Genomic DNA, 23,820 nt, shown 5'->3' on the forward strand with positions numbered 1-23,820 from the left:
AGGAACGAGTGCTCATTGCTCCTATTTTTCAGTCTCATTAGAGACTGGTGGAAGTGTTAACTAGGCCCTGCATGGCAATAATGGGCTTAAGGGGACTGCTTGATAGCCTGGAAATACCATGCCAATCAGTGGAGCCCATTTCAGGGCAAAGAAGGGTAAACTCTCTCTCCTAGAAGAGGGCATGAGCAGAGGCTATTTTGTGTGCATAAGGTGATTTACAATGCTGGTTACTTGTTAGTGTGCTGCAGCTGGATCACATTAATGGACCAAGCTCTGAATTTGCTTTAGTACAAAGTCAACTATTACTGCTCAAACCAGATGAGCCCCTACAGCAGGCTGGGAGCATTGACAGGGTGCAATAATGTGGCTCAGCTGCAGGGGAGCAGTACATTTGAGCTGGGGTGTGGTTTCAAGCAGATGGAAAATGGATCTCCCCAACCTGTCCAACTTAATCTGTAGCAGTGCATCTGCCTTTATCCTGATGTGGTCCCTCTTCCTTCCTTGTGAAAGTCCCTCCATCCCTTGTGAAAAAGGCTTTGGGTTTAATTTCCTGTTCCACTGAACCTTGAGTAGATGTTCACACCAATGGGGAGAAGGCAAACCCCTTTTCCAGTGTATTTGCTCTCTGCATCACACTGGCAGTGAGATAAGAAAGGCTCTATGAAGCATAACGTGAGAGACTTCAGGCCTATCTGGCACTCATCCTTTCTTTGTGATTTTTCTACGGTGGAACTTCATCCCTTACATCCCTTAGCTAAGCTGAAGGATATGTATCCTGCTTCTTGTATATGGGAAAACAAAGCAGATGGTTTCAGTCTGTGGGACAGGTGTCCACATCACAAAACTGTCACCAAACTTCACGCCTTCTCAGCCCTACTGGCCAAAATCCTCCACAAAAGAAAAACATACCTTGCCATTTTGCATGCATCTACATTCATTTTTGTGAATTCACGCATCTGCTGAGGAGAAGCACATCCCTTCCTGTTTTTAAAGTTGTCCTATAGCAAAACCATCAAAAAGACTGGTGTGAAGGTAACTTGTTAAGTGCTGAAGGCCTGGTGTCATTGACATTGCAAATCACTAATAAAAATGGCCTTTCCATGCCATTCTCCTATTCTGCTCCTACCTTTTGTCATAGGGATGAGTCTTAACCAGGTGGAACAGAGGAAGCAGCTCATGACAGCGCTTGCTCTCCTCAGACAGCCTGTGAAAGTAATTGAAAACTATTTTCTACTGTATTTCCTCAGAAAAGGCCAATGACATTGTCAGAGTCCAAACCATATTCCCATCTTTTTTCTTCACTTTTTTTTTTTTTTTTTGGCAAGGGATTTTCTCATCTATCCTTAAGCAACCACAAGACTATCTACATCTTTATTTTTCCTTCTTAAGGCAGAAATAATCCATTTGGGTTGTGATGGCTGGAGTGCCTGGGGAATTGGGATGCAGGTAATCTGAACTAGGGGAGAAGTCAGTGAAGCATGGGAGGATGTTTAAATGATTTAGTGTGATGACTGTTTCCTACATGCATGCACATCACTGTCTGAGTTTGTAGGAAATCATCCCACAAGGAGCCTTATGTCTAGTATCAGGGGGGAAAAAAGATCCAAGAGAAAAACCAAAACAACTCAAAACACAGCAGATTGCTCAATGTTCCCTCCAGGCCAGTTACAGAGGAAAGAGAATTAAAAAAAAAATGAAAATAAAAAAAAAAAAAAAAAGAGAGAGAGATCACTTCAATGCAGTCTGCTTGGCCGAAGCTGAGCCCTGCCCAGGGGGACAGCCTCTGTAGAGTATGAGGAACACTCAATTGCCATGTCCTGCCACAAGAAGGTCTGGGCAAGGCTTGGGCACAGCAAAACACCTGGGTGGCAAATTTTGCCAACAGCACTGCAATTACAGGGACTCTGGCCCAGAAAAAGCTGTGTGCATTTTCCAGTGCTAATTAGGGCAGCTTGGCAAGGTGGAAGGGGAGGGAAAAATGAGCTTTTCCATGGGAACTTAATTTTATGAATATGGTATGAGTACCATTTTTGCTCTGCTTTACTCTTGCCCCATCCAGTCACATCTGGGAAGAGGGGTAGTCTGAAGATGGAAGACAGCAAGAAAAGAAGGCGATAGGCAAGGGCTCAGATTTTGTCACCCAAAGCCCTCACCCCATGTCTCCATTCCTGCTGGAGGTTCAGAGTGACTCAGGCTCTGGCTGCCCTGCTGCGCACATGTGTGAGGGACTCCAGCTGCACACAGCAGCACGAAGGAGGCCGAGCCTTTTCCCATAAAAAATGTCAACACTCAGTGTTTTTCAACCTGGAGAACCTTTGCCTACTAATCCTCTCAGCTTCCTTTCCACCTCCACAGCCTATTAACAACTCAGTTTCTCTTTCACAGACCGCTGTGTTTCCCACTTCTTCCTTTGGCACAAGGGAAAAGAGTTACAAAGGCTTCTTAAAGTAAGCCAGAGACATGCCTACACTGCTAGCTACAAGCAAGTAAAGTGCTGCTTATTTTCACTCACTGCCTAGAGCACAACAACCAGTTACACAAAATAAGTAGCAAAGCTCCCCCGTCTTCTTTAAAAAAAAAAAAATCTAAAAAACTTATGTAATTGTGCAACTAATCTTCACTAATCTTGAGCAAGGCATTTAAATCCAGGGAATAAGCCTATTCTTCTCCCTCCCCCTATCTTTGCAGTAAAAAGGGAAAAAAACAGAAGCAAAGTTCACAGTGCTGTGAATATTCCTTTCGAGAGCAAGTGGCAAAGGGGCCCGAGTCTGCTCCAAAGCAAACTCTCCTGTCCTGCCATTTCCCATGCACAGCCACTGAGGACTTTGAGAGAAAAGCTTCTTTCGGACTGATTATCACTTGCTTTTAGCTAAAGCATGGAAATCTCTACTCTCACAGCATACCATTGCCTTGCTTTTGTCTGGTATTTTTTTGTCATCTATTCAATCACATGTCTAAGAACAGAAGAACGGCCATCTGAAGTGTTCCTTTATGGTGGCCAGTGGAAATATTTGACAGTCCTCAATCTGGTAAGCAAATCGTGTTGTACAATATGTCTATTTGTTTGTCTGCCATCTGTGCCTCAAGATACATGCAGCTGGTAGACTTGCTGCTGTTAAACTGCTTCCTTTAATGGTTTATACCCCAAAGGAAACTAAATAGGTATCTATGCTTGTGCAATGAAATGTATTCACAGGTTTTATGCAGAAAGAATACGGGTTGGCAAGCTGCTGGTTTTTAGAGTATGTACTCCAGAGCTAGCTGCTTCTTTGTAAAAGAGAAGAGCTACCAGTAAGAATAGAGGCACAAAGGTAGAATGTGTTCAGCCAGGATATGTGACTTTGATGCATGCTGTCTAACTGTTAATTAATAGTTAAGCAATAGCAATACACATTATAATGCTGCTTGCAGTTTGTCTTCCATTTCTATAAGATTGTGTGTGACCTGTATATTCAAGAAAAGGTAAAACAAAGCAATGCACAGTGCTAATTTAGCCAGTCAGAGTACATGCTTAGTTTGAAAATCAGTTTAGAGCATGAGGCAAAGAAATTCCAGCCTAGAGAGGTATGTTTGTGATACAATTATGCGTGTTTTAATAGTGTTATCAACTCTTTGCTACATTTCCTAAAATTACAGGGAAAAATGTGGACCATAATGTGTTCTCCTGTTACACTAGCATTTCATGAGGAAGAAATCAAAATGAAAGGATGTGAAATAGTCTGAGGGGGAGAGTGTGTTTACAGTCCAAATGGTACATCAAGTGACTTGGGGTGGTGGCAGTGGGGCGGGAAAAACTGGGCGTGGGGAGCGGGTTTCTTCAGCGGACAGATTTCTGGGACACTATCTAACCTGAAAGGATGAAGGTCCCTTTGGTCTTTCATCCATTGTGTCAGAGCTAAAGACCAATGGGAGGCCTGGGTACAGCTGTATTTATCTTTTACTCTTCAGACAGAGACACACCACAGTGATGTTCAATGGAAGTCTAAAGGGTCCCTGGCTTTCAGACACCCTCAGGGATCTGGGAGATTTGGGTCCCTTCCAACCACAACCATTCTGTGATTCTGGGAAATATTTGCAATGAAAGCACAAGAGGTGGCCAACACCATCCCAGTTTTCAGGGACCCATGGGATTTTTCTATTTTTCTCAGTGGACACCTTGTGGAAGGATGAGGGCATATATGTCACTGCTGTCAGGATGGCTTATGTGTGGTTTGTTGCTAAATTAGCTTCATAACACAACACTTGGACTTTTTGTGAAGTTTTCAGAAATTATTATTACATGTATTATTTTCTGAAATGCCAGCAGCTGAATGGAAAGGGTGCAACAACCTTAAGAATATCCAGTTCCTCCTGCTGGAACATATGTCAGTAGACTAAAACACTAACAGCCAAGTCCAATGGAAGACAGGCTGCTCCCTGTAGGTCTAGCTCCTCTTCTTTGTGTTTTTGGTTAAAGCTGTCTCCACTAAAGCACCAGCCATACCCTCAGGCAAAAGAGCACCTCCATCCCACATCCCCAGGCACAGTTATAATGAGATCTACCACCCAGTATGTGACAGAACCCTAAAGCAGCAGATCAAGAGGAGAAAGCAAGTGGCCCTTGTCTTGGCATTTTGGGAAGCAGAAATATCCATTGAAACTAGTATCCAGATTCCCTTAGTGACGAACAGTGATCAGGTAAAGGCTGCACAAGACAAGAGTATGTGTAGGTGTAAAATAATCTTTCCACAGTTCTACCCTCTGAGCTTGCCTTCCAATGGCATCCAGACAGACCCAGACAGAAGGTAAATGCAGGCTGAGAGAACTAGTACTTATTCAAAGACTACCTGTCATCTATTTAAAGGAATAAACTCACTTGTTTATACTTCTGGTACCTTCCCTATTCCATGGCAATGAGTTCCACAACACAATTATGCCTTCCGTGAAAGAACAATTCATTTTGTTGGCATAAACTTGCTTCCTGACAGCTGAATAGGGTGCCCCTTCACTTCTGTGTTACAATTTAATTGTCCGTCCCTGTTCACTTTCTCTTTGCTGCTCATTAGATGTATCTGCAAGGTTTCCTTCCCCCAGTTATTCTTTTCTCCAAGCTGAAAGTCTGTCTTTTTTATCTCTCTTCACAAATAGATACTTCTTTCATTAAAGCACCATTGTTGCCCTTCTCCATCATTTTTTTAGTTTTAGGAAGGGGTAAGTAGGGCAGCCTGCGGTGATTAAGCTATGAGCACAACATGTATTTATACAGTGGCCTAAGGTGTTTCCTAGTCTGTATGTTTCTTCTTAAAAAATCTTACCTCTCTACTTTCTTTTTTTGATAAACAATGAGCAAGGAGCCATCAGTGTGAGACCTATCCAGAGTGAGCTCCAAATTTATTTCCTGAATCATCACAGTTAATTTAGAAACCACTGTTCCAAAATATGTAATTGAAGTTTTTTTTCCTTTTTTATTATTATTTTTTCCCCTGAAATGCACTGCATTGCATTTACCAACACTTATTTTTGCCTGTTGTTTGCTGCTGCCCCGCTCATTTCCAAGTCTGCTGAACAGCTCAGGGCTTGTTAAATGCCGTGTTGCACTTCTCCAGTCCTTTGTCTCCCTTCTTTAACCACTTATTGATCTGGTTTTAACTCCAAAATGGAGGTGTCAGCCAACAGGGAGATGATTTGAGCTGAAGACACTATTGTGCTCTGACACAGAAAAGGTACAAGATTACTCTTTCATATCTGGTAGTCCCTTTGCTGCATGGGATGGGGCCCACAGCTGGGCTGTGTTTCAGAGGTTCCTGATGGACTGTGCCTATTCAGTAAAACCACCAGGCTGGGCCATGCCCTTGAAGCTTTCTGAGAGCCAGATGCTTAGAGCTCTGGTCCAGCTCTATTTGTTTCCTGCCATACCGTCATTGCCTGGCTTCACACATTGGCCAGCTGAATTGCTTGGAAATTTTCCCCAAAATTTCCTCCTAACAATTTGGAATTGCATTTTAAAAAGGCAAGAAATTCCATTCAGCAAAAAGCTGATGTAGCAAGCTCACTCTGATCTGAAATGGAAATACTGGGAAATGCAATTTTTCCAGGGGATGAAAATGCACTTTGACTCCTAGCACTGCTGGAGGGATGCTGGAGGAATTTCTTCTAGATATGATCCTCTTCTAGCACTTCATTCAATGCCTTGCTAATCATGTGATTTTCCCAAGAGGGTGACAGCTTTCATGTTACTCCAGATTCATTTATCTATTTAATGATCATAGCAATCAAGATTCAGAAAGGAAATATTTTTGCAGGAAAAAAAAAAAAAAGATAAGTGGATTTTCTACCAAAGAAGTTCATTGACTGACTATTAAACCAGCAGAAATAACAGATAAAAAGAGTTTTATATTCATTTGTCTGTTATACAAAACAGCATAAGCTGAATCATTCATTGCCTTAAATAGCTGAGCTCATAAAAATCTGTTTGCTGCTGTAAATCTATTAGTAAATCATTGCATAATGAGCACACTGCACCCTTAAAAACTATTAATTGCATTCCTGTCCCGTCTTATTCCTTATGCTTTTGTCTCATATAATTCATATAATTTAAATATTTTCATTTCTCCTGAAAGCTGTTTTTTACTTATTTCCATATAGACCCAACATTTAGTACACACATTTTCCAGGTTGTTGTCCTGTGAATACATGGCTGTCTACACTAAATGTTGACTGTTATATCTAATAGCCCCCTCAGAATATTAGATTTATATCCCTTTAAAGTATAAAGAGCTTGGAGCCTAATTTATTTGTACTAGTTTGAGAATTCAATATACACACATGGCTAGATCTCAAAGCAAATCATGACAGGTTAGTTAAACAAAAACACCCCTTTGATCAGTGCAAGAGATGAAAATTAAGGTTTTCCTTTGTCACCATGACTCTTAGTTTGCAAAAAAATCAAACTGATTTTTTGCAAATGAAGCATTTCTACAGCACCTAGTGCCATGAAGTTGTACACGATCTGTAGAGGAAAACAACATCTCTCCAATAGGGATAATTATAACCATATTCTCCTCTTTGGGTTAATTGTTAGCTTTCTGAATGCTTCCAGTCTTCCTTCTGTTCATGTGGGAATACCTTAGGGGATCCTCTTTATTTTCAGCCAGTGGATTTATAGTCTACAATCGTCTGCAATGTCTTGGTGAGCGCCAGCACTGCTGTTTGGGAAATTCACAGGACATCTGGAATAATTTAATGTTTTCATTTTGTTTGTTTGTTTGTTTTTCATGTCAACATTTTCCCACTAGTGAAGGGCTGCAAGATTTGGATATACCTTTCTTACAGGAACAAGCCTGAGTTTGGAAAAATGCAGGCTGGGAGTTCTGATTCAAGCCTACCAGTGGTTCATCCTGCCAGAGGAATGATTCTAGATAGGTGTTTTTTTTGGTCTGAAACTTATTCTTCTCCTGAAAATACAGGGTAATCACCCAGTGACTGTAACCCTTTGAATCCACACATGGGTAGACATGGGCATGAGTAGAGAGCTATGAGCAGCACAAAAATGAGCTGCCGAGACTGAATTCCAACTTGTTCAGGAGATGCTCTTCTTAATGCTCAGCCAGAGAAGTGGGTCAGGTTACATATTTAGATAAATATTTTCCATTCAGAAGATAATATTGTCCTCCCCTGCATGTGACTGAGAATGGGGCTGTTTTGGGACTATCTGTTTTTTGGTTTTTGTTTTTTTTTTTTTTTTTTTTTTTTGTTTGTTTGTTTGTTTTTTGTTTTGTTTTTTGTTTTGTTTTTTTCAGATATGTTTGTTTTAGTTAATTTTGAAGGGATGGGATGGAAGGAGAAGCCTACCCCTGTCCCATGATTAATGTAAGGCTGACCATGAACAAGATAATAACAGCCTCATCCTCTGGGAACCATGCCTCTCCCTCACTGCTTTATTGGTATTTAGTCACTGTGTGTCACCACACTGTCACCACCCTCATGTACATTTTTCATGCTTTTTACAGAAAGTTACTGCTGTTTTTACGGAAAGTTACTGCTGGCTTACAGGGTGTAACAAGAGCCTTTTTTTTTTTAATTTTCTTTTTTCTTTTTTCTTTTTTTTTTCTTTTCTTAGCTCTTCAAGGACTTTGTTTTAGTGTCCTGGTGAGGCCAAGCACTTGGGCACGTGTTTGTGCTGAACACATGCTTGCTCTAAGCACACTGCTCCCCAGTATGTACTTCTCTGAACCAGACCCATGACTTGGAGAGTTGAATCCCCAGGGACTGAGATTGTGCCTGGAGTCACAGAGGCTAATTGTGATAATGAAGAGAAAACCACAAAAGAGATGGTTTGGGTGCCTTGGAATTGAACAAAACCATATGTGTATTTTTATGTAAAAACGTGGCTGTTCACCCCATGCTCCTGAGAGGAAACATTGAGGTTTTACAGCTGAACTGGGTGGTGCATGACCTCTGCTACCTTGTCCTGAGTGACCCTGTAGAAAGCACACAGCCAGCGTTGTCTCATCTGTACCTGCACTGCTGTGGGTGCATGAAGGCAGGGGGGATGCTCCACCAGCCCACCCTGCCGGCACCCAGCTGCAGTCTACCACAATGACCATCTTGACTGCGGAAAGGATAGAGAAGGAAGGATACATTCTTCCTCTTTGCCAGGAAGCTGGGAAATAGATGGAGCAACTTGCATTTAAATGCAGGGATGCTTTGGTCATGCAATCTACAGTTGTTTTGCTCCCTAAGAAGACTCAGTCTCTAAAACCTTCTGTAAAGGCTTGCAGAAGCCCTTGTACAAAGATGAGCATGGTGAAATCAGTCCCTGCCTTCCCTCAGACATTTCAATAACGGGGATTTCTGATGTAAAAGCATTGCACTAATTCTGTCCCCTCCCAAGCACCACCCTTCTCTCTCCTTCAGAAATTAATGAAGTAATAAACCACAACTTCAGATACTTTTCTCAAAATAAACATCTGATTCAGAGTAAGATCATGGCAAAAGAGATCTCATCCTGAAAGCTGTAACAATCTCTTTCCAGTTAAGCATCAACATCTGATCCAGCATTTGCAGTAGGCTGAATTCACATATTGCATCACTTGGAACCAACCGAGCCTTAAAAAGAAGAGGCTACCCCGTGAGTTACAAGAACCAAACTAGACTCGGCTATCTGAATGCAAGATAGCAGAAGAAGTGCTTTTCTGGTAGGCTCTGTGTGTCCGATGCATCTGGTTCTGCATGATTCACTGTGTAGCGTTATGAGAGAAAACAAAGTAATCAGAAAAGCAACATTGGTTTAAACCCCAATACTCTGACAATTTCATGCATAATTTCATACAAAATTCACAGAATTCTGTTTTGTCATGGTGCACTTGATTATTTACAAAATCCTCCTAGCACCCTCCTCAAACATCCCCACACTCACAACTTGCAAATGATATAATGACCACTCCCCACTCCAAAATTAATTAGTTATAGATAGTTTAGCTTATTCAGTTTTATTTAGTAAAGTCTGTATCTCTCCTTCTAAACACTTAAACGACTTTCTGAATCCTCCTGAGTTCAGCAAAAGAGGTTTTGGTTTTGGTAACTTCTGCAATTAATTTTTATGTTAGAGCATTTTGAACTACTTGGCTTGTATGACTCTGAGATCAGCTGCACTGTGAGTCCCCAGAAAGAAGGCCTTATGTCGACTAAGCCATGGGAGAAGCTATCTAGCAGTTCTCTTCCAGGAAGCATTTCCTATCATATTCCAAATTTTGTTCTGTCCTGGTCCTCCTTAGATACACTGAACACAGCAATTAACATATAAAGCATGAAGGAGCTGGCTTTCAACATATCCTTACACCCCTCCCATCTGAATCACATCACACATCTCTGTTCAGTCTATTAAACAAGATACTGTTAAAGTTATCTCCCAGAATACTTTATTTAATCACTTTCAGTTAGTAAAAAAAGGATTTAGCCAAAAGCTATTTCCCTCACATGGGCTTGCAGCTCACAAACAAAACAGCTCCCTGAAGAGCAAGAACTGAGTTCATTGAGGAACATGCTAATTAAAGCTGGATGAGTTTCCCTCATTAGATGTAATTACTTTAGGTTTTGCAGGCTGTCTTCTATGGGGTGTCCTTCCTGGCTGATGTGTTGAGACTAATTAAGAAACTGCGATGTGCTAAGTGCATAATTTCCAGCAGAGACCTTCTTTTCAGTGTCCTGGCTTTCCCAGTGTCCACAGTAAGTAACCTCTGTATATAAAAATAATGTTTGCACAAATGTGTATAGCAAAACATGCAAATACGTAAAACAGATAAGAATTGTAGACTCTTTTACTCTTTCAAAATGGATTTGGACTATCTAGAAGAAGAGATGGTGTTCAGATCTTTGTGTAAACCTTTTGCATTCATGGTTGAAAGCAAAGCCTCTTGTAAAAACTTTAGGGTGTTTGTCCCTGAATGAACAGAGATTGACCCCAAAGAGTGAAGTATAACCTCTCTGTTAATCTTATGTTCCAAATAGCTTTGGAGTTATCCACTTAGGGCATTTCTCTGAAGGGCAACGGGGGCCAGGAGGATATGAGAGGGTGCCTAGGATGCAGCAAAAGCTGACACCTCCTTCTCTGACTCCAGTATGACTTTAAATACACATTAGAGAAAAACAGATTCAGAGGACACTAATTATAGTCATAGCCTTCATCAGATCATGGACCACCCACTCCCTCACAGATAGTGCTGTTCATCTCGTGCTGGGCATTGGAACCAATGGGTTACTTTAACATGTAGGTGCTGCTGGTTGTGAGTGAAGCCTGCAATCACCTCTGAATCTCAAAGAGCTGAGAAGCACTTCTTAAATCTGGTCCACAAGCAGCTCAGACAGCTGGCTCACTAAAGAAATCCTGCCAGAGATGGAAACAATGTGATTGGTAATTTATCTTTACTGCACAGCAGTATTCACCATGCTGCTATCCTAACCCCCAGGCATCTTCACCAGGACAGAGGCACAGAGTGGTCTCTTTTCTCCAGCATCTCAAACCCCTGATTTCCAGGAGGCACAAAGTATGCTCGAACACAAAGCTGAGCCATGAAAATGCAGATCAGCTTCCAGGTGTTAGTAGCTGATACCAGAGTGTGTTTCCTCCCATTAGCTTTTCCCACTACAAAATCTCTATTGGAAAAGATGGGTGCCCACCATGAAACTTGCATTTGCAAATCGGGAATTAGGCAGATGAATTGTGAAGATAAAATAAGTTTTAGGTGATCTGTCGTATCAAGGGCTTACTTTGTTACTGAGCTGAACAAGTGCTGTGGCTTGACCGCCAATCCATCAAAGGTGAACTTTTGGACCATCCAAAAATTCTATCAGAAAAAAAAAAAAAAAAAAGTTTAAAACTAATCACATGTTCCACAGAAAATGTCAGTGTTGGCAATTTATAAAGGAGCATTTTCTCACAATATCAATTCAGAACACGGCACCTCAGTGTAAATTCCTTTTTTTTTTTTATGTAGTAAGGTGAGATACAGGAAACTATCTGGCAATATCAATGTTTTCCATGTAGGAGATATTTGCCTTCTCAGAAATGAAAGCATTATCCAAATCTCATCAATTATATTTCTCTCATTTTGAAATATCGTTTTTTTTGTATTTTGTTTCCAGTTTGTGTCTATATCCTTTTGGACACTGTATACCTACAACCGAGAGCTAGTTTACCCCAAAAGCCTTGATGGAGTCATTCCGCTCTGGTTAAATCATGCTATGGTGAGTAAGAAACATCCCTGCATCTTGCTCAGAAGAGAGATTTTGCAATGTGTGTTACCATTGGGTTACTATGTTACCAATGTGTGTGTAAACCATTGGGTTAGGTTTTCCAGAAAAGTTTCACAGCTTCTTCTTTCTCACCTCCTCCTTCCTACTTATCTGACTTTGATGTTGAGCTGTACACAACAAACAGATGCGTGCTTGAAGTTGCCTCAAGAAGCCTTTTAGCACACCAGGAATGTCAGTGAATCATTGCTAGTCAAACCTCTGAAGCCACTGAAACACTGTGCAGTCACAGAAAAACAAACAAACAAACAAAAAAAAAAAAAAAAAAACAACTTCTTGGTTATTGTAACTCAAAAAAAAATCATCTCTGCAAACAGAAATATATGAAATACAAAGTGTCTCTGAGTATAACAAAGTGCTTCTTAGTTTTTAAATAAGGTTAAAGAACCAAAGAATCCGATGGCTCAACAGCTAATAAGCTAATGTGTGCACAGCTTTGAATAGCTGAATTGAAATGATTGTTTACAGATTTCTATAAATACTTTCCAGATTTCTCCTTCATTTGCTCTGGCTGTTTTTATGATGTGTTGAATAATCACATATTTCTCATCAGTCAAGTGTAAAAAGGATGACAGTAACATGGAAACTGTGGGTGGATTGTAAGGTCAGGGAGGCTTCATAAGTCTAATGGGAAGGGGGAGAGAAGGGAGAGGTTCAGTGTTAGACTGAATCAGAGGAGCCAGAAAGTATGAAATAAGAGCGCAGAAGTCCCAGTCTTATTTCTCTCCAGATTTCAGTTCTTAAATACACTTTGCAACCCACTGCAGCAGTTCCCAAGGCATTCGAAAGGTAAACTTGTCAAAGGTCTTGAACAGCCCTTTGATTGAGATAAGCTTATTTAGGAATCCAAAAACACATAGGCATGTCCGCATTGCTGATATCCAAGTGATAAACTGCAGTCGTTGTGCACTTTTAACCTTATCACCTGCTCTCTGCACACCAATCCATCTCCACTGGGGCTCTTAAGCAATCCAAACCTCCACTGCTCCACACTGCTCCTTCTTAAAACCATCATCCACCAGAAAAGATTCTTTTTTGCCCTCAATATCACAGTTTTCAGGTCCAGAGTTTGATATTGGTGACTGGTCAAAGTTCAAAATCTTCACAGCAGAAGATGAACTGGGGAAGGGGAGGGCACAGGATAGTGATGAGAGGAGAGGTTTTGCTTTTTGTTTAACTCTGGTGCACAGCTGAGAATTTGCCCTTTCCATTTCCACATTTGTTTATGACATGGGAAGGTTAGGAGGTACTAGAACTTACATTTTCATTTCATGAGGAAGAATTATTCAGATAAACTCCTAAAATGTATTCCTTATAACTTCTTTCTTACCTTACCTACATCTACATTTCATAACAGAGTCATTTTGACAACAACAAAAAGTTTTTCCATTTTAGAAATGTCAAAAACAAGTGTTAAAAAAGGAAAACAATTCTTCCTCAAAATTATTTTGGTGAGAGAAATTTCACATAAAGCAAACTTCTACCACAACCTAGTATTTTATTTCTAAAGTTCTTAGTATACTGCATGTATCTTGTGCTTGACAGTTCCTGGGTGGGAAATTTTCCTTCCAGTAGCTATTGAGTGCAAGATACCTGCCATGAGTTCCGACTGTTACCTGCATGGACTATCCATATGTTTTGGGACACTTTTCCACAGCAGAGCACCTTAGAAATCAGCTGAAATCACTAGCTTACCAGGCTATAACGTGCTACGCTGCATGGCTCTGAAGCAAGGGCCAGGGTGCAGCCACAGCACCAACCAGCCACTCAGAAATGATCTGCTCAGTCCCATGAAAATATTTGGTAGTCCTACCACCTTCTCCTCACCACTGGGTAGCAAAGCTGTTTTTGTTGAAGGTGAATCATCTAATAATGATAAAGATTTGAAAATAAATCTTTAGTGCACTTTAGAATGCAGCTTCCTTCTAGCTTTGCAGAAAGCTTTCCTTCCAGCCCAACAGCATTCAAGTCTTCAGTTTTAGCTGAGGCATTTCTTTCTTCCAATCCAAAATATTCACTGCGAAGATATGGTGAGCTACTGACACTCTAAGGGATAATGTCTAGGTATTGATTACCAAGCAGATGCCTATTTTTGGGGGGTTCATTTTCTTGCAGGTTGCTATGCTTTATGGCTCTGAGATTACGGACCTTTCATAGCAGATTGAGGCAGCAGCTACCTGGCTTTGGTGGAAAAAGACACCAGTGTATCAGCAATACACGTCAGTGCCATATAATTTGCAGTGAGATTGTTATTATTTTTTTTTATCTTGGTCTATTTTAACATTCTAAATAGGGAAAGCATATGTTATTATGCAACCAAAGAGTAAAACTAAAAAATAAGCATATGAAAACACTTCATGAATATGAAGCTCTTGAGTACACAGTGATGCTTCAGCACTTTCCTTCCAAAAATGAACTAGCCACTTATTTTTCTCACATTCACTGCTCTCAAAGTGGGAAGCTGTTATTGCCCACCAGGTAGTCCAGAGTCATTCAGTGCATTACATTTTAGGCATGTTTTTGCAGCCTCAATTGAAACATTCCCTGTTCTGTAGAGAAGATTGCTAATGCTGAAAGGAGCGGATACCTAGGTTTCTCTCATTGCCTTTCTACTGAGTTTACCATGAAGATTGTGTCTCAGCTTCCTTTTCTGCTTGTCTGGGATAATTGTGTTTTGCTGTCCTTATACAAAACTTTAAGATTCACAGATGAAGGGAAACAAACAAACAAACAAACAAAAAACTACTTATGTCTCCAACACAATAACGTATTTTTTTTTTGAATGGCTGAGACAAAGGTGCACTGGTACATTTGTCAAGCAAAATTGTTTCTTTCCGAGTCATCTCTTTTCAAGCAACATCTGGATACTCTCCAGAAGGCCACTAACTGCTGGAGGCAGCTTGGATAAAATCATATTCATGTATTATTCAACTTAATGGCAATAGAGGGGAATACTACTTTTTGAAGGGGCTGACAAGATTGAATGCTGAACAAAAAAGAGCAATGGCAGATCAGAAGAGATAGCTCAAAGCATTTTAATCTATAGCAAAAGAAAAGATACATGTCAACATTAACGCCCAGTTGCATTCACAAGAGTGGTAATGGTACAATTGTCTTTTCATAAAGGAGGTTTGTATTTTCTGTCTGCAAGGCACAATTCCTGTAAAACGCATATTTTCTTGTAAAAAATACATTTTCCTTTATTTTTAGGCCATAGTTAAGTTTGGTTTAGCCAGCTTTTTTTTTTTCCCCAAGATATTCTGTAGCCATACTACCCCCTCTCCTTGAAAAAAAAATAAATCATCATTTTAGTGTCCTAGGCACTTTATTGACACATAATTATAAACATTTCCTGTCTTGAAGATCTAGTAAACTAAATAGCTAAGAATAAAAAAGAAGCAATGGCAAATAGAGGCAAAGAAGAAAAATGACTTACCTTTCTGTTGTGTTCTTTGCTGAAGCCATATTGTCTGAGCCTCTTAAGTATCTGAGCACTTTGCCCTGATGAAGAGTAGCTAAGCAGCACCTGAAAATCAAAACAAAACAAAACAAAACAAAACAAACAAACAAACAAACAAAAAAAAAAAAGAAACAGGACAGTCAAAGAAAAACCTGGGTGGATAAGTATAATTGACCTTCACTGAAGCAAGGCACTGATGCCCTGACAGTAACACCAGCAAGATGTGCTATGCGTTTCCTCATCTTGGAGCTGTTTGGAATCTACAAGCTGCTTTTCTGATAGCCATCTAGCTTTTCCTTTTCCATTGCCTTTCTAGTGTAGATACAACTGCATCAACAGAAATGTGGTGTTGTATCGGTATGGTTTACCTCCATCTAGAAAAGCAAACAAGTTGTATGAATACAAATCACTCTTATTCATATATGAGGGCATCTATATGAAGGATTATATCTTTCTATAACTGCATTGGAAAGCTGCTGCAACACTAACCAACCGAAGGGGTGCAAAATCAATGCATAGAGCAAAACCTTCTTGTCCAGGCCACTCCAACCAGACTCCTGCTTGAAGCATGTACACAAGAACAGTTTCATCTATGACCACCTCACATGATTCTTTATACAATTGTATTTAACTCTTAATAATTCTTATATATTTACACAAGAGAGAAACATTTCCATTTGTTTTCATTTCACAGTATCTCAAACTTAAGCTGTCTGGCAACTATGGACATTCATAAGCTTCCAATTATATTCAGCTTTTGGCAAAGAAAAAGAATGTGTGTGTGAGGGATATGGCACATTAAATTAATCACCCCATATACTTTAAATGCAAAGATCATAGAATCATAGAATCATAGAATATCCTGAGTTGGAAGGGACCCTTAAGGATCATCAAGTCCAACTCTTGACACCGCACAGGTCTACCCAAGTTCAGACCATGTGACTAAGTGCACAGTCCAATCTCTTCTTAAATTCAGTCAGGCTCGGTGCAGTGACCACTTCCCTGGGGAGCCTGTTCCAGTGTGCAACCACTCTCTCTGTGAAGAACCCCTTCCTGATGTCCAGCCTAAACTTCCCCTGCCTCAGCTTAACTCCATTCCCGCGGGTCCTGTCGCTGGTGTTAATGGAGAAAAGGTCTCCTGCCTCTCGACACCCCCTTACGAGGAAGTTGTAGACTGCGATGAGGTCTCCCCTCAGCCTCCTCTTCTCCAGGCTGAACAGGCCCAGTGCCCTCAGCCGTTCCTCGTACGTCTTCCCCTCCAGGCCTTTCACCATCTTCGTAGCCCTCCTCTGGACACTCTCCAACAGTTTCATGTCCTTTTTATACTGTGGTGCCCAGAACTGCACACAGTACTCGAGGTGAGGCCGCACCAGCGCAGAGTAGAGCGGGACAATCACCTCCCTTGACCTACTAGCGATGCCGTGCTTGATGCACCCCAGGACACGGTTGGCCCTCCTGGCTGCCAGGGCACACTGCCGGCTCATATTCAACTTGTTGTCTACCACGACCCCCAGATCCCTCTCTTCTAGGCTGCTCTCCAGCGTCTCATCGCCCAGTCTGTACGTGCAGCCAGGGTTTCCCCGTCCCAGGTGCAGGACCCGGCACTTGCTCTTATTGAACTTCATGCGGTTGGCGATCGCCCAGCTCTCCAACCTATCCAGATCCCTCTGCAAGGCCTTTCCACCCTCATTCGAGTCCACAACTCCTCCAAGTTTGGTGTCATCAGCAAACTTGCTCAAAATGCCTTCTATTCCTACATCCAGATCGTTTATAAAAATATTGAAAAGTACCGGCCCTAAAATGGAGCCTTGAGGGACCCCACTGGTGACCGCCCGCCAGCCTGACGCAGCCCCATTCACCATAACCCTTTGGGCCCTGCCCGTTAGCCAATTGCTCACCCATCGTATGATGTTTTTATTTAGCTGTATGCTGGACATTTTGTCCAGTAGGATCCTATGGGATACTTAGCTTTTCCCAGCATTACATATGTTTTTTGAAGTTTCCATTTTTATTGACATAAGCCCATTTCCTCAGGGAGAAAATATGTTTCACAGACAAATATTATGGCAGGGAATCCTCCCTGGCTGCTGCTACCTCAGCATGCACAGGTGCTGTACCCATAACCTACTCTGTGAAGGAACAGCTGGAGAAAAGTATTCTGCAGCGAAGGATGTGTCATTCCAGTTCCATGTCAGCTTCCAGCTGCAGTGCAACCTCAGCTTCCTAGAGTATGCATCTAATGCCAGGAAAAAAAGCAATTAAAATTCTGTCTTTTGCACCAATACAAAACATTTGTTAGTAAGCATTCAGATATTCAGCCAGGGCCTTCTTTACAGAAATACATACATGCAGGCAGGAAATGTTACCTCTGATGCCACTATACTTTTGATCGTACAGTTGCTCTGATGTTTCATCTGTTTTCCCAATCACACTCCCAAACTACCTACATGTCTATGAAAACACAGAAAAAATAATGCCTTTAAGACATATAAGCATAAATGGAATTGGAAAGGGCAGACACAAGTAGTAGCTGAAAGTTTGGTGGAGTGCTGCAGGACTTAAATTGAGCAATAGCTTCCCAACCAATTTGGTACCACACCTGCTCAGTAATGGGGCTCCATCTATAAAATTTTGTGATTTCCTGAACATGCACTGATGGCTGAGAATATAAGAGAAATTTGATAGACACAGCTTTTCTCTGAGAGAAGAGTAGTTATATAGCTAAGTATTTTAATCAAAACAATGTACCTTTTAAATAAATAAGTGAACAATGCTGCTTAAACCCCTCCCACTCTAAAAAAAGAAGGGGAGGTTTAGAGAGGAAGAAAAAAATGCATAAGGACAAAACACAAAATAAAATTTTAAAGGAGGAATTTGAATGAAGACAGTTTAATAGCAAAACAAATCAAAAGAGGGAATTTACCCCAAGATGAAGCCAAGAAAGTTGACAGCACACAGGGATCCAGAAAATTATGAGGAGCATTAAACTAGATAGAAGCTATGGTGTCAGTAAGCCATTTAGTTTTATGATTTTCAGATAACATTCTGTAAATATTTATTTAAAATATAATAATAACCCAAGGAAATTTGAAGAGACAATAGGAATTTTCCCAAAAATGAGCTGAACAACTGAGTAAACACTTCAAAAGTCAGCCAGTGAACATTGGATTTTTGCATCTCAGAAGACCACATTGAAGCAGATTTCTGCTTTTTACTGGCAGTGACATACTGGTGGAGAAGATACAAACATGGGTATCTACCACAAGAGTTTTTCAGCACACAGGCTCTGTGGAGAATTTGTCTGAAAAAGATGGGCAGTTTTTCAAAAGCACTTGATTGTGTCTGACTGTGCCCAGTGAAGTTTAGTTTGGCCAGTGGTAACTGTGAAAAATCCCCTGCTAAAATCTCACATGTTAATGGAAAGCAGACACGGAGGGTATGTAAATGCAGACAAATGAGAAACAAAAAACTATGGTCAATCATGGCATCATTTCCTCAACTTTGGAGTCAAACAGGGTCGAACTGAGTCAAACTGAAATGCATGCGTTAGGCATATAAGTGATCTCAGCAGCTCTGGGGAGATTATTCATGTGATTAAAACTCAGCATAGGCTGGAGTCTGCAGCTGAACAAAGCTCTACCCAACCCTGTCTTCTTGGCCCTAGGAAACCTGCTTTTATTTATATTCTTAACAACAAAACAAGTATATAACGTTGAATAAACAGGCAAATTACTCAAAATAATAAGTATGGGAAGTAAAAATTCCATGTGGTCTCACCCAACAGCAGAAATAATATCCAGAGAGGTCTGTTTATCTCAGTTTAAATGCATGAACCTGAAATGTATCCTAGGAAACAACTTACAACATAGGGTAGGGAACAAAAAAGAGAGAAACAGGAAAATGTTATAATTTCATCTTTCTCTGCAGGAGACGAATTAACACGCCAGTATTTCAGATGGAGTTCAGCACACATTCAAGAAACTTTTTTCCCTGTAGTCATATGCCAAAGTTCATGAGAACCACAGAGGATTTTTCAGTCAAAAGATTGTAAAAAGGATTCAGATGATAAATCTGATTAATTAACAAAATGATAATTTTGTTAATAAGTTCCATAACCTTCATCTTTCCACTACACGAATAAAAAAATGCCATTCAAAATGTTTCTATTCCCACGAAATTTGTAAGCTAAAAGCTTTCCTCAACAAGCAGAGGTTATTAGGTAAGTAAATATTAACATTTAAAAGAACAGAAAAATAAGTACTAACAGGTTTCCTACCAAGACAAAAAAAAAGGTTCTATAATTCAGTTCAGTTCATTGATAGCCAGAACAGTGCACACAACTATCATTTTACCCAGTTTTCCTTACCTTGCAGTGAAATATTTTTTTCTCCTTCTGTGATAATTATTTTTGACAGTTTCACTGTTTATATGTGAAACTGAGAAACTGTTAATTTAAATAAAAAGTGAGTTACTGTTTCCAGCAATTTTTGCCAGTATTTTGATCTCTGTCAATCTGAGCTTAATGATTAAGGGTTTTTATTTATTTATTTATTTATTTTTTAAAGCAAGAGGCAAGACTCTGTGTTTGAATTTGGCCCCATACAAATAATGCACTCTTTAGTCAAATATCAGTTTAACAATACAAAGCATACTCAAAAAAGGGTTGAAAGCATGTTTAATGAACCATGGACCTATGGCAAAAATAATGAGAGAGAAAAAAATACATCTTTTTGATGAGGATGTGAGAAGTCTTTAAAGCCTTTCAGCAGACATGATTAGCTATGATACATCATCTATCACTAATGATGTTGCCAAAATCAACGTCTGTCGGCTATGAGAGGGAAGTCATTTGGAAAGCTAACCACATGTTGTAGGCAAAGGGCAAGCTCCGCACTCGGTAGCAAACTATGCATTCTTCTGATATCTGCTGTATAAATATGTATCACAAGGAACTCATCTGTTCTTGTAAACATACTTCTTTAATCAGTTTAATTCCACTGTGATTTTGCCACAAATGGACAAACTTGCCTTGGCAGAAATATATGACATCACCATCAGACACTAGAATAACAAAAACACAAGGGAAGATTTTTCCAGGACCTTTTCTGGATCTATAATTGGTTTCTGGATTGTATGTGTAAAGAAAAAGAAACTTGATATCCAAAAAGCAAAATGTTAAACCAAAACATTTTCATTCTGGGTGTGCATGAAGTAACTGAGAACAATCTGTCTTGAGAAGTTATTTGTACAGCAATTTCAAATGGCCCTAGAAAGAGTTTACCTAGTTCATACTTACAGTTCATTCTCTAACCAGTAAAAAGCTAAAAAATATATTGATAAATAAAAATGATAAATACAATTATTTGTACAGAAGACATAGCACTTACGTTAATAAATTGTGTGCCAGTGTCATAGATAGACTTGGGAGGAAAACAGCTTTCCTACACCACAACAAATTCATTTCCTTTTCTTTTTCTCCTTTTTTTTCCTTCTTCTCCTTTTTCTTTTTCCATATCAGGATAGATCCAAGACCTGTAAGAAACTGATCACAAAACAAGAGGCAGGCAGCCCCATGCCTGAACAGTGCTGTTGCTCTCAGAGGTGGCAGTACTCTTCCAGTGAGTGGGAAGCTCGGCTTCAGCCTTTGTGAATCATGAAGAGCAGAAATTTGAACCAGCACCTCACCATTAAACTCTTGGCCATTTCCAAAAGCACGTGCACTTTCAGCTTTACCAGTGACTTTCAAACTTCTTTTGATTTACAGGCCCCTCAGCAGAGCTCCCAACCATCTTTCACACCCAGTACTGGTTTCCTCACCATTTGTGGTGCCAATGCATAAGTTAGCGTAGCGGGCTTCCCCTCACCACCCCCAGCTAATTGCTCACTGTGACCATATCAGAGAGCACTGCACTGCTGCCTACATGTTGTTAATGAGCTGCTGCAGGGTGCCTCGAGCCCTCATCTGACTCCTCTCTCATTTTACTTTTCTCTCTAGATGCAACAATGCATTCAGTCATGATTGCTACTGCTGTCTTTAGACTGCTTTCTTGTACATGTTTTCCTGCTGTTTGTGCTGGTCTTTCTCTGGGTGTGCTCCAAGTTATCTGCACCTGTCAAAATGGTGTGTCCCAAATCATAGGCAGAGTGCCAGCCAAAACCTCATCAATGTCAAGGAGAGTAGAATAATTACTTCCCAGATCTTACACATAATATTCCTGTTAATAGCGTCCCAGTGTGCCACGTACTTTTTCTATTAAAGCAGCATCATACTGGTGACTCATACTTATTTAGTATTCACTCTGAGGACAAAAAGACTCAAACCAAGGAATTAAGTATATAAAACAACCCCCACCTGAAAACTGTTTACTTCAACGAAAGATTATTTCACCAGGTCACTCTTGCTAAATTCTTCTTAGTACACCAGTAATATAGCTGGAGCAACCAGCTTATAGTTGTTAAAAGTATTTAAATTAATTAAATGACTAGCAAGGACAATTTATGTTTCCCAAAGGAATTTTGTAGGCATTTCATGTCAGATGAAAACCAGGACTTATATCCACTTTGCATAATGGACAAATCCACTGTAAACAACTAAAGCCTAATTGTGAGGACAGAGCAGAGGTTTTCTATCATTGCTGTCTTTCATGGGTAGTTTTGTTTGAAGACAAGCTATTGCTCACCTATAGGAAAGCAAAACAAAACAATCAAATAATTATTATTAATATTCTAAAAGCAGTCTAATACATAGAGTTTGGAGTAAAAGACAGTTACAAGGATTATATATGAAAACAGACTCTGAGGCATTTTTCTGGTTAAATTAATGAAGGAATCTCTTGTACTGATACAACTAGACATATCCTATCAGCCAACAGGGTTGTAGAGCTGAAGAATATCTTTGTGAAACAGAACAGAAAAAATAATTCAGTGCCAGTAAGTGAGAGAAATAGGAACATGAAATAAATATTTTCTCTCTCTTTTCTCTGAGAAATGATAACTGAGATGGAAGAGTTTTGGTAATGGAACAACCACACATGAAAAACAACTCTTGGGAGTGTGTTGGGGGAGGACGTACAGCGTCCAGTAAGCTGCTGCTTGGCAGTGACAGAAAAGACTGATGCCCACCTCTTAAAGAAATAGAAATAAGAATGTTTAGAAATATAAATGTTTTCATGTATGCATTTAAAGATTGATGTACATGTAAAGAATTTCATGTGTATTTTTGGCATCTCATGCTATAAATATACAGCAATAAAACTTTGACACCATGCTACCATATCATATACTCAGCACGGTTTCTGACAAATATATACCTTGAAGGTAGAAGAACCATTCCCTTTAGACAAGAGGAAACTTCATAACATACACCCAGGAGGTTGCGTTTTTAAGGGAGAAACAAAAAATCATTAGTTTCATGTTTGTTTGTGTGTTGTTTTTTTTTTTTAAAGCCTATGTATCTTTTTATGCTGTCCTGCTCCCTTCCCCCTGTCATCTACCCATGAAAACATTTGCTTAGTTATTAGCATTCTAATTGACAATCAACAATCTCTGCAATAGTTTCCTCTCATTGTACCTCATTGACTGTTTTTTTTCTGTGTTGTTTCCCAACATTGTTTACTCCATCTGTCCTAGGTAATGAGATTTATAACTATTGTTTGTTTGCACAGTGAAAATTACAAAGTTTTAGCAGGGAAATTTCATCCTGACAAATTATTTTCTGAAGTTGCCACAAATCAACCAACAAGGTGATGCATTAGCATATCAAGAGCCCCACTTTGCCCATTTGACATCCAAGCCCATAAGGAGTTGTGCTGTGCTCCATCCTCTCCATGGGTGTACAGGTAAGGAGCAGCCTCCTGAAGGAAGCTCCTCAACAACAAAACAGTCAGTGTTTCTGTCAAAAATCCTCCTTGTTCCAACAGTTACCTTCATAAAGGGCCTTGACGCTGATGCTATTTAATACAATTCAAACTCTTACAGAAGAAAACCAAACAAAACAAAAAAGGTCCTCCAGCAAGCTGACTCTTTACTGACTCTTAGTTAAGCTTCTTGAGGATCCTTAACCATCTTGAATTACAGCTAACTTAAATTCTCTATCCTTTATCATCACATTTTTCAGTTTACAAAGAGCAGAACACTATATTTGCAATAGAGTAAATGATAACATATAAAATACAGTAATGACCTGAAGAAAACATGAAGGCAATTGAGCAATTGCTTAATGAGTTCAAGAACAAGACTGTCATCCTCAAATGCACATAACAATGGACTTCATCATTCTTTGTATTCTAATGGGAGTTATCAAAAGCTTTATTGCATTATCAAATATAAAGGAAAGATCACTTATTACAAAATAGTACAGATCTTTCTATGGGTGGACATCATTACAGTACCTTTTACAGCATACTAACAAGAAAATTTCAGTGCTCGTTACTGTAGGGGTACTTCTTTGGTATGAAAAATGAAGTAAATGTATATGTATGCAATTAACACTCAGTATTATTAAACACCCCTTTGCCCACATGCTGGCTCGTGAGCTTTGTGAGCAGCAATGAATGAGCATGAGGCATTGT

The 23,820-nt window shown here is 39.9% G+C and overlaps 2 protein-coding genes across 4 annotated transcripts in view; one reads left to right on the forward strand and one right to left on the reverse strand.

Annotated features, from left to right (window-relative positions):
* LOC137850495 (CLIP-associating protein 1-like) overlaps positions 1–23,820 on the reverse strand; it is a 182,595-nt gene that overhangs the window by 31,927 nt on the left and 126,848 nt on the right. The window lies entirely within an intron of this gene.
* The window catches only part of ADTRP (androgen dependent TFPI regulating protein), a 33,566-nt gene continuing 12,202 nt past the window's right edge, over positions 2,457–23,820 (forward strand). The window contains exons 1-3 of one of the 3 annotated variants that reach the window (XM_068670528.1): positions 2,472–3,029; positions 10,072–10,206; positions 11,623–11,724. In XM_068670528.1, coding sequence (XP_068526629.1) covers positions 2,877–3,029; positions 10,072–10,206; positions 11,623–11,724 — 390 coding nt within the window. In that variant the 5' untranslated portion in view covers positions 2,472–2,876. Of the gene's footprint in view, positions 3,030–10,071; positions 10,207–11,622; positions 11,725–23,820 lie in introns of all 3 variants that reach the window. The other 2 variants (XM_068670527.1, XM_068670529.1) reach the window with 2 other exon arrangements.

The sequence above is a fragment of the Anas acuta genome, chromosome 2, assembly GCF_963932015.1.
Source record: "Anas acuta chromosome 2, bAnaAcu1.1, whole genome shotgun sequence".
NCBI classification, from domain to species: Eukaryota; Metazoa; Chordata; class Aves; order Anseriformes; family Anatidae; genus Anas; species Anas acuta.